Source organism: Oryx dammah, unplaced genomic scaffold (assembly GCF_014754425.2).
Source record: "Oryx dammah isolate SB20612 unplaced genomic scaffold, SCBI_Odam_1.1 HiC_scaffold_1, whole genome shotgun sequence".
Taxonomy (NCBI): Eukaryota; Metazoa; Chordata; class Mammalia; order Artiodactyla; family Bovidae; genus Oryx; species Oryx dammah.
Window position 1 is genome coordinate 69,087,623 of NW_024070185.1, and position 17,205 is coordinate 69,104,827.

At 50.8% G+C, this 17,205-nt stretch overlaps 1 protein-coding gene across 1 annotated transcript in view; it reads right to left on the minus strand.

The window, feature by feature from the left end:
- Window positions 1-17,205, minus strand: part of LOXL2 (lysyl oxidase like 2) — a 112,809-nt gene that overhangs the window by 34,583 nt on the left and 61,021 nt on the right. The window contains exons 5-6 of the mRNA XM_040243036.1: window positions 12,037-12,259; window positions 6,856-7,039 (exon numbers count right to left, since the gene is read on the minus strand). Coding sequence (XP_040098970.1) covers window positions 6,856-7,039; window positions 12,037-12,259 — 407 coding nt within the window. The remainder of the gene's footprint in view (window positions 1-6,855; window positions 7,040-12,036; window positions 12,260-17,205) is intronic.

The following is a 17,205-nucleotide window of genomic DNA, read 5'->3' on the forward strand; positions in this document are numbered from 1 at the left end:
CTTCAAAGAGTCATCTGCTTTTGTTCTTTCTGCTTTCAGCGTGAGGACCTTTCCTAATCTGCTTCTCCACAGCATCTTCCTAACTCAGGAAGCAGCACCTCCATCCTCCTGGCTCTTGCCAGAACCCAGAGGCATCACCTCCTCCTCTTTTATCCACAGACAAGCAATCCATCATCATGTCCTATTCACCCCGCAAATTCACCCCCCCCTCAGTGCTTTTCATTTCTGCCACTCATCTAACTCTGTCACCTCCCATTTGGACAAATGACATAGCTTCTATCTCCCTCCTGCTTGCTTATTCCAAAATATTCCCCATGCACAACCCAAGAGGCTTTTTAATGCATGTTTAATCATGTCACTCCCCTGTCTTAATCCCTGTAATAGTATCTCACTGCAGTTCAGGGTACAGTTAGTTCCCAAATGGTCCAAACAGGGACCAGACTCCACAAAGCATCCCAGCTATGCTTGCTCCTCCCCAGCTTGACCACATGTCTCTCCTTTGGCTATTCCCTCTGTCTGGACCCTCTTCCTCCTTCTCCTCAGCAGTGAACTCCTGCTCAACCTTCAGGGCTCAGGTGTGATGTCACTTCAATGGCACAAGCTTTCTGAGCCTCATCTAAGCTGGGTCCCCTCAGGTCCCCTCCACTGAGCACTCCACTTCACGCTGTATTCTGGTGGCTCTCTATTCAATGTCTGTCTGATTCCACACTGGGCTGCAGGTCCCACAAGGGCAGGCATTACATCTATGTTCCTTGGGGGTTACCAACCAGAGACTAGCAAGTAGGAGGTGCTGCAAACAGTATCTGAATGGACACCCTTGACTTAAGTAAGTGCCTGTTGATCATCAGCCTCCGTACCAGTGTTGGGGACTCTCAGAGGGATACGGCAGTCCATGTCATGACAAGCTCACAGGACGTGCCTGGGGGATGTAGACACTTAGACAGACTTGTAACATAATGTGGTGCATGATAAAGATGGAGGTAACTCTCTGCACTTTGGAGCCCCAAGTGGCTCTGGGTTTCTGGAGACACCTGGGGTCTAGACTCTAAGGCCAAAAATTAACTTCTAGGAGCAACCGACTGTAATGGGTAAGAGCCAAGTTTCCATTTCCTTGGAAATTCATAAATGAAGAAGCTTCCAATTCCTTGGAATTTTATAAAATTTATGAAATCACATCAATCAGGACTTTCCTGATGTTCCAGCAGTTGAGAGTCTGTGCTTCCGCTGCAGGATGCATGGGCTCGATCTCTCATCGGGGAACCAAGATTCCATATGGCACACAGTGCAGCTCCCCTCCCTCCAAAAACACCCCAACAAACACATCAGTCACTATGGCGAGAAACACCCAAGGACCCAGAGCAGAAACGCTGTGCAAAATACAGATTCCAAACAGAGACTGAAGCAAGCAGGGCCATGGCTCGTGAATTAAGATGGGCTCAGAAACAGGCGGCAACCTAGGACTTGGATGTGCAGTTAGAGCAGAGGCTTGTTAGATGATTATGAGGATGATGGTGATGGCGGTGGTGATGATAATGGTGGTGATGGTGATGAAAATGGAGGCGATAGTGGTGATGATGATGGTGCTGGTGGTGATAGTGATGATGGTAGTGGTGATGGTGATGATGGTGGTGGTGGTGATAATGGCGGTGATGACATGATGGTGGTGGTGATGATGGTGGTGATGAGAGTGGTGGCAGTGGTGGTAATCATAATGGTGATGGTGGTGATGGTGATGAGGATGGTGGTGATAATGGTGGTGATGATGATGATGGTGGTGGTGATGAGGATGGTGGTGGTGATGGTGGTGGTGATGAGGATTGTGGTGGTAGTGATGATGGTGATGATGGTGGTAGATGGTACTAATATTTACTGAGCACTCACTATGTTTTGGATTCTGTCCTAAACACATTGTTTATATTAACTCATTTCATCACCCCAACAACTCAACAGAGTGGACCCCACTGGGGACCAAGGATAAAGTAACAGCCCAACAGAGGAACCAGGACTCAAACCAGGCAGTCTGACTCACAGCATGATTTTGCTGAGTTTCTGAAGTTCTTTCAGGAGAGTCAGGGGAGGAAATCCTTTGCTGGAAAGAGCGGCAGATTGCTCTGGAGAGAGCTGAGCCGTTGAAGTACCTATGTTCTCCATCATCTAGGGGTGCTCCCTCTGCCTCCTCCCTTCTGGAACACCTCCTGCTTTCTGCCCATCTAAGTAGAGGTCTGCCTTCAGGGAGCACTGTGAGTCCTTTCTCCTGTGTGGCTCAGCTTGAACAGCCTCACTCTCATCTGCAGCATTTACTTTTTACATCTTTCTCTCTTGCTTACAAGGCAGTAAGCTGCAGCTTCAGCCTTAGAGTAGATTCAGCCTGCGTCTCCTTGGGAAGTGATAGGACCTTTCTGAACTCCACTTTCCCCATCTGTAAAAGGCAATAACAATGTCTCTCTTGCAGGACTGGGCTTTTGAATATTGAATGAAACCAACTGTGTCAAGTTACCAAGGACTCAATAAATGATAAGAATTACTGGCTTGGTCAAAGAGTTCATTCGAGTTTTTCCCAATATTATCAGGATAATTTCTTATATATCATCACCTATTTGTTAGTGTAAAATACCGTTGGTGCTATTTCTTATTTCGTCCAGTTGAGCTAACTTCCTAGAGAGCAGAAACCATTACTAGAAATGTCTGCAGAAGAAATGAATTCTCTGTTCCAGGCTCCAGCCCAAACAGTCAACAAATGTGTATGGATTGCTAAACTCTGAGACTGGACAGGAGAGAAGAGATTAATGCAAGAGCCTTAACACTTTAGACTCCAGCTAACAACTGCTTGGGGCTTCCCAAGTGGCTCAGTGGTAAAGAATCTGCCTACAATGGAGGAGACCCGGGTTCAATCCCTGGATCAGGAAGATCCCCTGGAGAAGGGAATGAAACCCACTCTAGTATTCTTGCCTGGGAAATCCCACGGACAGAGGATCCTGGTGGGCTATAGTCCATGGGGTTGCAAAGAGTTGGACACGGCTTAAAGATTAAATAACTGCTTAGTCTCCTTCTGGCCTAACTGATGTAAGGCCAGAAGGCTGTCTCTAGACATCTGGGGACCCACTTTCCTGAAGTCTGCACATTCACGGTACACCAAGGCAGAGTGCAGAGATGGAAGAGCCAGGATTTCTTACATTCTTCCCTATACCACCCAGTTTTGCTGTGAGTCAAGCAGGGTATGAGGTGTTACTGAAGAATACCAGCCTGGATGTCCAGCCGAGCTCGCACAGCAGTATCTGTGAGCTCCTAGCTCCTTCTGTTGATCTGGGTTTGATCCGCTGCATTGTGAACCCCAGCTTTCCCCTCATCCTGGGTTCTGGACTGTCCATCCACTCACTATGCCTCCCCCACCTCCACCTTGGCCTTGCTTTTCCCCGACCGGAACCCTGTGACCACAGGGCTGGGGCAGGAGAAGGATGTGAGACAGAAGCCACAGCCAACCTCTCAGAACAATGTTATGGACTTTGGACACACAATCAACTGCAGGTTGCCATTAGTTTTTGAAGATCACAGTAGACTAGATGAGGACAATGCAATCTGTTTTGCATGTTAGCACTGTTTCTGGAGACTTTTGTTAGGCTTTACGTGCATGGCACATGCTGTCAGTATTTCCGATGAGAGATTTCAGGTCTGAAATCAGGCCTGAATTTCAGGCCTTTCAGGGTCCGAAAGGGACTGATCTCAAGCTGCTCCATCCAGCGCAGTGGCTGCTGCCTCACTGAGCCCCTGGAATGTGGCCAATCCAGACTGAGATGGGCTGCAATCGCAAAACACATCCTGCATTTCAGAGGGTCAGTACCCCACCTGTGAACTATCTCATAAAGAGCATTTATATTGATCAAATGTTGAAATCATAATATTTTGGAAATATATACATTATTAAAGAAAATAGATTACTTAAAAGAATTTCACCTGTTCCTTTTTATTTGTTCTTTACATGGCTACTAGAAAATAACATTATATATGTGGCTTCAAAGAGTTGGACATGACCAAGCGACTAACACTTTCCGTTTTATGTCTATAATGGATAGTGTGTGTCTGGAGTGTTAGAATTTTCTTTTGGCTGTACCACTTGGCATGCAGGATCTTAGGTCCCAGCTAGGGATCGAACCTGGGCCCCCTGCAGTGGAAGCACAAAGTCTTAACCACTGGACAACTAGGGATGTCTGGGAGAGTTGGAAATTCTTGACCAAGTGGTTGTTCAGCTGATCCTGTTTGTGCAACTGGAACTCATTCATTCATTCTTGATAAAATGAATATCCCCAGAGCACTATAGGGCTTCCCAGGCTGCACTAGTGGTAAAGAACCTGCCTGCCAATGCAGGAGACAGAAGTGGGTTTGTTTCCTGGGTGGGGAAGATACCCTGGAGGAGGGCATGGCAACCCACTCTAGTATTTTTGCCTGGAGAATCCCATGGACAGAGGAGCCTGGCGAGCTACAGTCCATAGGGTCGCAAAGAGTCAGACACGACTGAAGCAACTTAGCACACACATACACGACACACACAGAGTGCTATAAGGTGGGCATGGGGCCAGGGGGGAGACGGGTGTGTAAACAGATAGCTGGAATCCAGATGTTTTCAGGGGATCTCAGAAAACAAAGCGGTGCCTGACTCTGACCTAACATCCACACTGGTGAGAACAGGAGGCTGGAGCCAGACAGAACGTCAGGCACCCTGAACCCAGTGAAGAATCTGAGGCCCAGAAGGTTGCTCAAGGTCACCAAGCATGTAGGTGGCAGGGCCAGGACCAGGACTCAGATTGTCTAACCCTCAGCCCTTGCCCTTTCACCACCGTCGCTGTGGGTGTGGTCATTTGGTCCACAAGCCACAGCCTGAGCTGAGGACAGACCCTGTCTGCTCCTCTGTGACTTGACATCGAATGTGGACTTTTCCCTTCCTGCCTACCAGAGGTGATCTATCCAGCGTGGCAACAGGTGATAAATCACCCAATGGTTCTTTCAAGGACAGCACTGAAAATGCCAGTTGTCTCTTTTTCCAAGAGTTCCGTGGGTCCTTGGAAACGCTTGGCTGCTCCGGGCAGTGAAATAATTAGGTCAAACAGCACACACCCATGAAAAGCGGAATGTTTATGTCATCCAGTGCTTGTCCACTCCTCGGAGTGAGTGGTCTCTGTCCTGGGGGCTTGGCAGACCACAAACCAATGCACTAGCCCATGAGTACAGTGGACTCCGGGGCTATTTGAGACCCAAGGGAGCCACAAGGAGCTCACCACGACAGGGGAGGAGGAGTGTCATGGGGGGTCACTACCAGCTGGCACTCAAAGTTCAAGTCCATCCAAGACCCTCAAACTCCAGTGGAAACACCCATGGGGTATTGGAGAACGGAGGTAAGAGATGCTCTGAAGGTAGCAGGATGAGACAAGGTGGGGCCAAGGGAGAAACTTGCACCTGAGAGTTAGAAGATGTAGGTTTCCACGCTTCTCTGCCACTGACCATGGGTGTGGCCTCAGACTTGCTCTCTGGAGCCTCAGATTTCTCATCTCTTGGACCAGATGACCTCTGAGCTCTTCTGCAGCAATGCCATCTATGATTCTAAGACTCTCTCGGGTCCACTGGCTATTATTTCCTTCAGGCTGTGATCAATGACCTAACCACATTCCTCTCTGCAGGGCGACGGCCCTATGTCTGACAGCGTGGAAACATCCTCTCCCCGCAGGACAGGACAGCCCACCCTCGCCGGCAGCTCACTCTCCTTCCTCCCCACCCTCTCAAAACCACAGCAATCTCCGGGCTGCAGCAGCCTGCCGGGGGGTCAGTGGCGAGAAGATTCCAGATGACTGGGTCTCCTCTGCTCAACACAGTTCTCTGGGGGGAAGGCTGGACGCTCTCTGGGCTGCAGAGTCTGGAGTGAAGATTCCATTCTCTGCGGGGCAGGGGCTGACACCGAGCAATGGCCTTCACAGCGCTCAGGAGAGGAAGTTACCTACTGTGCTCTCCTGTCACGTTTACAACATTCCTCACAACAGGGTGAGGGGCTTGAAAGCCTCCTATACTTTTGCTCCTTGCTCAGAAGAAAGACTTGTTTGGGACACTTAACAAAAACCAGGCCCCTTTTTTTCTTAGCAGCTCAAGACACTGGGAGAAGGGCAAACTGTTCCCAACCTCTGGTGGCAGGGAGGGAATGTTCATAGCGCTACCCTAGCGGGGAAAGTAAGATTTGGAATTCTGTGCCTAGAGTGGTCCACAGCCTCATGAATTCTGAGTTCTTCTCCTGGAGAAAGGGCCTGGAAATTCCAGCTTTCTCAGTGGGGCCGTGGGGAGCATTGGGTTAGGAGCTGGGAAACCTCTGTTAGAATATCCAATGGTTGCTAATATGTTGTCTTATCTTGGTTGTTTACTTCCTTCTCCGGGCCTCAGCTTCCATATCCATAAAATGGGGACAACATTCTCTAACACCCTTCCAGCTTGAACTACCTGGAGAGAAGTGTAGGACTGTCTAACAGAGCAGGGGTGCTGGATATGTGGATGTGCGCTCTGTTGTGTCTGACTCTGCGATCCCACGGACTGTAGCCCACCAGGCTCCTCTGTCCATGGAATTCTCCAGGCAAGAATAACTGGAGTGGATTTCTATTTCCTACACCAGGGGATCTTCTCAACCCAGGGATAGAACCCGCGTCTCTTATGTCTCCTGCATTGGCAGGTGGGTTCTTTATCACTAGCACCACCTGGGAAGCAGGTGCTGGAGGGAGGAGGCAAAGCCAGAAGGGACTGGAAAGGACAAAGCCAGCCCAGGCTGGGCTCCCACATGATGCTTTCTGTGAAGAGAGGCCAAGGAACACTCTCCCCACGCCTTACCTTGCCCCAGCCGGGAGCCTGTGATGGCCTCTTTGGCACTCCCGAAGCCCAGCTCTCTGCAGACCACGCTGGCAGACACCAGGTCCCACTTGTCGTCGCAGACGGTACCCCATTCTCCATTCTTGAGCACCTCCACGCGGCCCTCCCCGACGTTGGCACCACCTCTCAACCGCACCAGTGGTTGCTGAAGAGACACACCGTTTTGCTGAGCACAGCCTACTCCCCTCTCTTCACGATGCCCCCTGGCTCCCCTCTCCAAACCCAGGCAGCAGACTAGGAGCTGAGAGCGCTCCATTTGTGTGAGTGTCTGTGGAGGGGATGGAAAGCGTGCATGCTCCCTGTGTGTTCAGCTCTGCTGCATGCTCCCTTTGCAATCTTTGTCCTGGACCACTGGGCAGCCCCTCAGGGACTCTCATCAACCCCTCATCCCACTCCATACTTGTTCTAGGGCCTAACCAGTAGTACTTCCCTCCACTCCTTCACTCCAGAACCTGAAGCTTCAGCACTATCAAAAGACACTCCTACCCACAAAGTCTGCAGATTCCAAACAGATCCTAATTCTATCAGACGTGTAACAGAGTGCTTGTCCAGCCCTAGGGGAGATTCCAGGGCACTAAGGTGATCACACTGCAAGAATCCTGCCCTGCAGGCCCATGAGAGGCAGGAGAAAGAAGACAGAGGACCAAGGCAGCACCAAGGCAGCCAAGACTTGGAGTTCTGCCCAGACAAGGGGATGGGGAGCCTCCCACTGGTTAAGACCAACCCGTCCTGCAGCTGGACTTCTGCCTGGTCACCACTTTTGCTTCTGCCACCCCTGACTCTACTCCAAGCCCAGACCAGGCCAGCCCTTCAGGAGATACAGCCCCACCAGATATTCAGAGAGAGTAGGTGGTTAGTTTGTTGTTCAGTCACCAAGTGGTGTCCCTCTATTTTGTGACCCCATGGACTGCAGCATGCCGGGTTCCTCTGTCCATGGGATTTCCCATCAAGAATACTGGAGTGGGTTGTCATTTCCTTCTCCAGAGGGTCTTCCCAAATCAAGGATTGAACCCCCATCTCCTGTGTCTCCTGCATTAGCAGGCGGATTCTTTACCACCGTGCCACCTGGGAAGCCCCAGTTATAGTTTAATTGCCCCTAATTGCTCACCATCGGCCTTAAAGCCTTAATAGTCTTATGGGGTTTATTTATAATTGCACAGGAGTAAGATCCACTCTTCACAAGCATATTAATCCCACTGGATCATACCTTACAAGATAGGAGACAGGTCAGTTGACTCCCATCTGCCCACATACCCTGCTTTGCATCAGTTTCTGTGTGTGTGTGTGTGTGTGTGTGTGCATGCGCGCATGTTGGGGTGGGCAACTCAGAAGGCTGTGAGGCTCTGAACTATTGATTCTATTTGATTCAATACAAAGGGAGTATGGGGTAACTGTGCAGCCCTTCTGCGTGTGTGGGATCAGACCAGAGTCACTGTTCTACTTTGGCCTCTGCAGTTCACAGCCCCGGACTCCATCCCACTCACGGATGGAGGCATCCCACTTTCATCCCACCCCTGAATGAGGCAGGCCTGGTTGGTGGTGGTGTCTTTCAAACATTAACATACACCAGTCACCTTGAGCTTCCCTCGTGGCTCAGTCGGTAAAGAATACCTGCAGTGCAGGAGACTGCAATGCATGAGATGCGGGTTCAATCCTTGGGTTGGGAAGATCCCCTGGGGAAGGGAATGGTAACCCCCTCCAGTATTCTTGCTTGGAGAATCCCATGGACAGAGGAGCCTGGCGGGCTACAGTCTACAGGGTTGAAAGTGTCGGACATGACTTAGCAACTAAAACCACCACCACCTCTAAGAAAACCACCACCGGTCACCTTGAAAGCCAAGACACTGAACAAGAGCCTGTGTCTCCATCTTCCAGTCAAGGTCTGCACCCCAATTTACTGACCTTGGGTAATGACCCTGGCACTAGACGGAGAAGAAAAGAAGACAGGGAGGGGCTGCAAAACCCCTCACTGGCTTCAGGAATCTTTATTCCAGCTTTAGCAGAACACGACAAATACAGCTGCTGGATCCAGCCAGATGGCTGTAGAATCATGACCTTTCCCTTCCCCCACTTCCCTTCCCAAGCTGCCTAGACAGATTCCAGGGTCCCCTTCCCATGGAGCGGACCATCCGTGACTCAAGCTGGTGGGAGGCAGAGTTCCAAGTAACCTCACCCCATCTAGCAGTGGCCAGGCAGAGTCAGCTGGCCCTGGAGAAAAAGAAAGAAGGGAAAATGTGATGTAAGCCTCGCTTGATCTTTTTTTTTTTTAATTAGTTTGGTATAACTTGATTCCTCTGCTTTCAACCACACAGTAAGAGGAATTCCAAAACAGTAGGACCTCGTATTCCAGATGACACATGAGGCAAGCTCAGAGACTCAGGCTGGGGCTGTGGAAAGGATGTGGGGGGGAAGCGAGGGGCCGTGGGGGCCGCCACTGTCCAGGTGTGCCTGTGTGGCCTGCCTGCACACGTGAGATGTGTGGTCAGGTCTGTGCAGTCTGGACGCCCCTGTGGGGCAGGGCTGAGGGTAGGGTAGGGCTGGTTGCTGGCCAGAAGTGTCTGGAAGACACCCCCAAAGAGTTCCCACACCCTCTGGTCGATGCCTGGACTTGCTGCATTCACTTCATGTCTTTTATTTAAGGTTTATTCTTTTGTCCAAATACACCACCCCAGCCTTTCCAAATACAGTACCAAAAGCTGTTTATCTGGTTTCTGCATTAGTTTCCTGTTTCTACTGGATAAGTAGATAGAGGATCACTCCCCATCCACGAGCAGGTTGATAGATGTTGATGGAGAGGAGAGATTGGAGAGGGAGGTGGGGTGAGGGACTTCCCAGGTGGCACTAGTCGTAAAGAACCTGCCTGCCAATGCAGGAGACACAAGAGACGTGGGTTCGATCCTCAGGTCAGGGAGATCCCCTGGAGAAGGGTATGGCAACCCACTCTAGTATTCTTGTCTGGAGAATCCCATGAACAGAGGAGCCTGGCAGGCTATAGTCCATAGGGTGGTACAGAGTCAGACATGACTAAAGGGACTTAGCACAAACCCACGCATGGGGGAGAAATGGGGGAGGGGACAGCAGATGCAGAGTGGGGCTGCCTCGACTTGGGGAGGGGCTGTTACTATCCTCCCCCCAGTACCAATTCCCAAGTTTCATCTGGCACAGGGCATCATTCCTTAATAAATGATTAGCTCTCTTTCCCACATTATCCCTCTACTGTTCCCACCCACTGGCCTGGATTAGTAGTTTCCAGAACATGCATGTCACAGAGAACCTTTAGGGATATGTGCGAAAAAAGAGAGTGGGAAAAAGATGAGCCAACTAGTGATTTCCGAGGGAAGAGAGAATAGTGCGCTTGCTCTTCTTCAGGGGGGCTTCCTGGGCAGCTCAAATGGTAGTTAAGAATCCCCCTGCAATGCGGGAGACCTGGGTTCGATTCCTGGGTTGGGAAGATCCCCTAGAAGAGGGCGTGGCAACCCACTCCAGTATTCTTGCCTAGAGAATTCCCACATACAGAGGAGCCTGGTGGGCTACAGTCCATGGGGTCGCAAAGAGTCATGCAATACTGAGTGACTAACATTTTCACTTTCTTTCACTTTTCTTCTTCAGAGGAGTCATCCAGCCTGCCTTGGCCGGGACAGCTCCCCAGTCCTGAGGAATCCGTCGGCTGAGATGGGCATGATAACTCAGATGTGCGTCCACACCTCTTTAATACACCTCCCCCACATGCAGGTACTGATTCACAAACATACAGTGTGATAACAGGCACAGATGACATAGATGTGGTGAGGACATGTTTCCACTTACAGGAAGTCCCCTATGTAGGGACCTTCAAGTTGTGAACCGTCAAAGGTGTGAACTTGTGTTTGCATGCCCAATTACGTAAGTTAGCTCAAGTGTCCAGCGCCCGTTGTCACGTGGCTGCATCCTCTGCAAGTGCGCTTTTCCGTACCTTCCTATACAGCACTAGACACTAAACAGTAGTAGCTGTTGTTTAGTCGCTCAGTCGTATCCGACTCTTTGCGACCCCATAGACTATAGTCCACCAGGCTCCTCTGTCCATGGCACTTCCCAGGCAAGAATACTGGAGTAGGTTGCCATTTCCTTCTCCAGGGGATCTTCCTGACCCAGGGATCGAACCCTTGTCTCCTGCAATGGCAGGTGGATTCTTTATAACTGAGCCACCAGGGAACCCCATAGAATACAGCAGTACCATATTTTTATTTCAAGCCTAGGATGTCCAGAAGCAAATGTAAAAGCAGTGGTCCATAACTGATCGTGTTAGTTGGGCACCTAGGCTAACTTGGCTGGACTTATGTACAAACCGGACTTTTAACTGACTCTTGGAACAAAAGTCATCCATATGTAGGGATTTACTGTACTAACTCTGTGAAAGCTTTTAAAAGTTGTTATTCTTTCTGATGCAGAATAAGTAAAACCTGTTTGAAAACCATTGTAATTGATTTCTTGTGCTTTTGAGAGATGGATCACGTTTCCAACGGCTCTGAAAGTGAGTGTTAGGCCCTCCGTTCTGTCTGACTCTTTGTGACCCCATGGACTGTAGCCCGCCAGGCTCCTCTGTCCATGGGATTCTCCAGGAAAAAATACTGGAGTGGATCGCCATTCCTTTCTCCGGGATCTTCCCAACCTAGGGATTGAACACATGTCTCCTGCATTGCAGGCGGATTGCTTTCCCATCTGAGACACCAGGGAAGCCTGCCGAGGGCTCTAGGATGCTTGATTTCTCAGGGAATCGCCCAAGAGCCTCTAGTTCTCACCCCGACCCTTCGTGCCAGTCCACAGACAGCACACAGAACCTGTGAGGGTCAGGAGTGAGGCACAGCCCTCTCGTGGGTGTTTGTCCGCCACAGGGGGGCACTAGTCTCAGAGTTGAGCAGCAGTGCCAGAAGGACAGGTAGAGGTGCTAAGGATTGGGGGCAGGCTCCCAGCCGCTTGTCACACCCCAGCAGCGGCATCTATCAGTGAGGCTGGCCCTGACAAGTATCCTGCATCTCCCTGCCCTCTAGAAAAGTGGTCCGAGTTCCTGCCGGTTCTCTTGGCTGGGGGAGAGGGGGTTCCCTGTCTGATCCTTTAACCACCAGCCCACCCCTCCAGGTACCAAATCTGCCACCCCATCCTCACCTCTGGCTTATAGGCTTTCCGGAATCTTGACGGTCCATCAGGACTGAAGACCTGGCCGGGCACGCAGCTCACTACAGCAGGAAGCCCATTCTCACAGGTGACGTTCTTGACGGGGTCCAGCGACACCTGAGGGCCCAGCTTGCAGCTGGAGATGTGGGCCTCCGTGCCTGTGCAGTCCATGGAGTACGGCCAGTAGCGCTGCTTCTTGCGGGCGGCAAACATCCTGCGGAAGACGAGACAGGGCAGGTGACCAAGACATCACGGTGCCCACTCCTCCCTCTTTCACAGCTGGGCAACTGACCCCTGCCCGGGGCCGGTCACTGAGGTAGTGGAACCAGATAGACCTGGTCCCTGCTCCTGCAGTTCAGTCTTGCTCCAGACAGGCCTCTGCAGGGCATGTCTGCCAGCACTCACTGGTCATGCTGGGTAGTGGGGAGCCAGACCTGGAAGGGCAGCCATGGCTTGCTGCTTCCAGGGAGCTCACATTCTAGGAGACAAGGGTCTAACTCAGTGTGTGTGCATGCTAAGTCGCTTCAGTCATGTCTGACTCTGTGACCCTATGGACCATGGCCTACCAGGCTTGTCTGTCCATAGGATTCTCTAGGAAAGACCACTGTCATGGGTTGCCATGCCCTCCTCCAGGGGATCTTCCCAACCCAGGGACTGAACCCAAGTCTCTTATATCTCCTGCGTTAGCAGGCAGGTTCTCTACCAATAGTGCCACCTGGGAAGCCCCTAACTCAGTGTAGTGACATATGATACTAATGCCTGTAGATGCAAAGTGTAAAAAGGGATCTTGGAGAGACAAATACAATGTTGATATCCCTCAGCCAAAAAAAAAGAAATAATGCCATTTGCAGCAACATGGATGGACCTTGAGATGATTACACTAAGTAAGTCAGACAGAAAAAGACAAATATCATAGGATATCACTTATATGTGGAATCTAAAACAAATATTACAAAATATATACAAAACAGAGACAGACTCAACAGACATGGGAAACAAACTTGTGGCTGCCAAAGCAGTGAAGGGGGGAAGCCACCCTTCCCTCTCTCCTGTCCTGGGTCTTTGAAGTCTGTGTACTCATGGGTGATTGGCAGAATCCAGTGAGATGCACTGCTGCTGGACTGCCCAGAGGAGGGGCTGCCCAGGGCAGGTTGGCCCCAGATGAACAGAAGCGGAGTCCTGTCCCTATTGCTCTAGCAGGCCTGGAGCTTTCTGCTTTGCCTCAGAGTGAATAGGATGTGAACAGAGAGGAAGGATAAACCTGACAGATACCACTGATATCTCTCCTTACCAAAAACTGCGACTGGTAGTAATTCTATTCTATGCGTGCAATGACACAGAATCCTTGAAAGAAAAAGGACTATCTTGGAAAGCTCAGGGTTTGTGCTCAACATAGCTACAGCCAGAGTGCAGAACTACACAGGAGGACTGTTAATAATCCCGAGAGCCAGGGCTTCCCTGGTGCCACAGTCGATGGCAGTCCACCCGCCAATGCAGGGGACACAAGTTCGATCCCTGGTCCAGGAGGATTCAACATGTTATGGAGTACCTAAGCCCACGCACCATCACTACTGAGCCTGTGCTCTAGAGCCAGGGAGCTGCAACTACGGAGCCCACACACCCTAGAGCCTGTACTTTACAACAAGAGAAGCCACTGCAATAAGAAACTTTCGCACCGCAACAAAGAGTAGCCCCCGCTCGCCGCAACTAGAGAAAGCCTGTGCAAAGCAATGAAGACCCAGTGTAGCCAAAATAAATAAGTAAAAAAGAGTTCCAAGAGCCATTGGCCCTCCCCATTCCCTGGAAGGCCCCTGCACTTGGAAACACAGCCTCCAGTTTGTTTCCCATGACACTCGCACATGGGACAGAACACACTTGAGGTGGCGGGTAGGATATTATAGCTTGTTACAACACTCCCACAGTCGGGCGAGCAAACACACCCAGAGGACATCAGGCCCACAGGGAGTGGTCAGGTCTCACTGGATCGGAACATCTAGCTCCCAGTTTTCAGTGACCACCAGGCTCTCCCAGGAACAGATGTACTGAGCTCTCAACACAGAGTGAAGCTCCCTCAGCAGACAGAGCGGCTCTTCCTTCCCCAGAAAGCCCCTCTGTCCTCTCACGTCAGATCACAGGAATGCAATCCTCCACAGGCCTCCACCAGGGCAGCCCACCCCGCCCGCATGAGTCACTCTCACAGGCCACCCCTCCCCCACGCCGGGATGCAGACAGGAGGCACTGGGGAGGACGTATGGGCTTCCTAGGGGGCTCTAGTGGCAAAGAACCTGCCCGCCAATGCAGGAGACGTTAGAGACGTGGGTTCTCTCCTTGGGTTGGGAAGATCCCCTGGAGAAGAGCATGGCAGCCCACTCCAGTGTTCTTGCCTGGAGAACCCCATGGACAGAGGAGCCTGGTGGGCTGCAGTCCATGGGGTCGCAAAGAGTCGGACACGACTGAAGTGGCTTAGTGTTCACAAGCACACATGGACAACCCACTCTAGGCCTGACGGTGGGCGACTGGAGTTACAGGACAGCCACTGGCCAGGTGGGAAGCTTGCTTGAGAAAGAGGTATCTAGGCTGATGGCTGGGTAACATTGAGCTGAACTGATTCAACTGAAAATGAGAAGTCCTCCTTGCTCTCCTCCAGCCAAGGAGCAAACCAGACTTGGTAGGGATTCTGCCAACTCTGTGAGACTGTCTACTTCAATCATGCATTCTGGAACTAGGGAAATAACCACAGTGTGGGTTCCGGGACCCACTGAGCCCACTGTGATATGGACCTCCACTGATCACCTGACGTCCACACTGACTGTGGGCCACAAGGATGTTTGGGTCCTTGGAATCAGGGTCCATTCAGAGCCCGCGTCCAGTGGTTCCGGAAAGTTCTGATCATTTCCTTTTCTCCAGTGTACAATACAATAACCTTGGTAAAGGATCATAGGTCCCTTTGGGTAAATGACTCACAGTGTACACTTCTGGCAGTGTGCCACCTGGCCTCCTCTTCATTCAAGGGCTTATAGGTCTGTAAACTTTCTCAAGTATGGACATTGAGGGGCTGGACCTGTTTTTATGATTCAGGTCAGATTTTTTTCTCTTAACCTAGAACTTTTCTGCTTTTACAGATTTAATAAGAATCAGAGAGGCTTCCTATTTCACTTCTGGGAACACCATGAGACAGCCAGCTAGATCAACTGGTCAACCCCACAAGTCTGCATGGGCCAATCTATTCTGATTGCTGATTTGACTTTGCTGGCCACTCAGTAGACACGCCCATCTTGCCTTTGGCCTTAGGTGCTGTCACCTGGTCCCTGCCACCGGGGATCTAATTACCCCCACTGCATTTAGGTTCCCTGACCTGCAGTGACTGCAGCCCCCACCCTGAGGTCTGGCTTACAGAGAAGAGTCCTCAGGGAGCTCTTAAGAATGAACCAGGGAGGGGGGGATTCCTTGGAGGTCTAGTGGTTAAGAATCCTCCTTGCAATGCAGGGGACACGGTTCGACCCCTGGTCAGGGAACCTAAGACCCCATAAGCTATGGAGCAACTGAGCCTTCAAGCACTGGAGAGCGTGTGCCACAACTCGAGAGCTTGTGCACCGTAATGAAAGATCTCGCATGCCACAGCCAAGACCAATGCAGACAAATAAATAAATAAATATTGAGATAAATAAATAAAAGAGCCAGAGAGGGAGTCAGGGCTCCCCTTACAAATTTATTCCTCTTTGTCATGGTGAAACATCTGCTTTTTGGACCCTCTTAGGGTCTTAGATGACAAATCCATGGCAACATTCTAGTCTCCCCAAGCTTCTGAACCCCTTTCTCTACATGAAACCAAGGGGATCCAGCATTTCTAATTTGGTCTGGTGGGCCTCCTTTTGGTCCCTGTTTCAGCCAACTCACCAAAGCCTTACAGTCCTAACTCCCGAGATGCAACATGAGAGGCAGTCTCTGTTCAGTAATCTTGTATCAATAAATCAATAACAATAATGGGATCTTGCTTTAAGAAAAAGAAAATGACTATACAATATTCCTGGTCTGGGTGATGGGGCCCTGTGCCTTCAGTCTGATCAATTTCCAGGTACATGTACCACTTCCCAGTTCGTGAGAGGATCATCTGGAGCCCAGCTGCCAAAACGGACCTGAGGTCAGAGATCCTGATCCCCCTTCAAAAGCCAGAAGATGACTCTGGTCCACCCACAGTTGAGGAGGAGGTTTTCAGAAGCCCTCTAAACAAGCCACATGTTGCCTGGCCTTGGGCACCCTGTCCTGCTGCGGAGCAGGACTGATGGCAGCCTTCCCGCTCCCAGGACTGGGCGAAGACCTGTGCCAGGCTGGGGACTCCGGTGGGGCCAGCAGGTAGGAAGCCTGTTGGGGAAGGGATCTACTTTTCTTGGCTCCAATTGGAAGGAAAGGTTGAGAAGGTGTCTCCAGGGAAGGAGCCAGCCAGCTAGCGGGAATTCTGTAAACTATTTAGAGAATGGGACCACCCTGCCTGCCCCCATCCCACCCTGTGCAAACAGGAAGATCTGGGCCATGTCTGGGGCAGCTGGGGGCAGGAATCAGCACCAGGCAGCTCAGCTGCCAGCACTCACCCTCATGGTGTACCAGAGGCTCTGACCGAAGGAGCCAGGCTGAGCCCAAGAAGGAAAGAAGCCTGCACTGACCCCAGGGATTGGGAGGAAGAGTTGGGGGAGGGACCCCTGTTTCCTGGCTGGAAGCCACCTCTCTCCTTGGCTTGAAAGGGAAGAGGTAGTAAGTCTGCACTCTCGAGGAGGATGGACCCTGCTGCTGGAGACCAGAGTTTGGATTCTGAATCTGCCACTTCCTAGTTTTATCACCTCTCTCTGACTTTATTCCTTTAGCTGTAACATAAACCTCTTTCTAGAATTGTGGAGCTTAAGCGGCTAAGAGGGCTTCCTTGTTGGCTCAGATTGTAAAGAATCCACCTGCAATGCATAAGACCCAGGTTCGATCCCTGAGTTAGGAAGATCCCCTAGAGAAAGGAACAGCTACCCACTCCAGTATTCTTGCCATTGGGTCACAAAGACTCGGACACGACTGAGCAACTAACACTTAAGAGACAAAGAACAGAGCCACCTGGCATGTAGTCAGTGCTCAGTAAAGCAGATTATTATCCTTACTAGAGGAGATAAGAAGACCCTA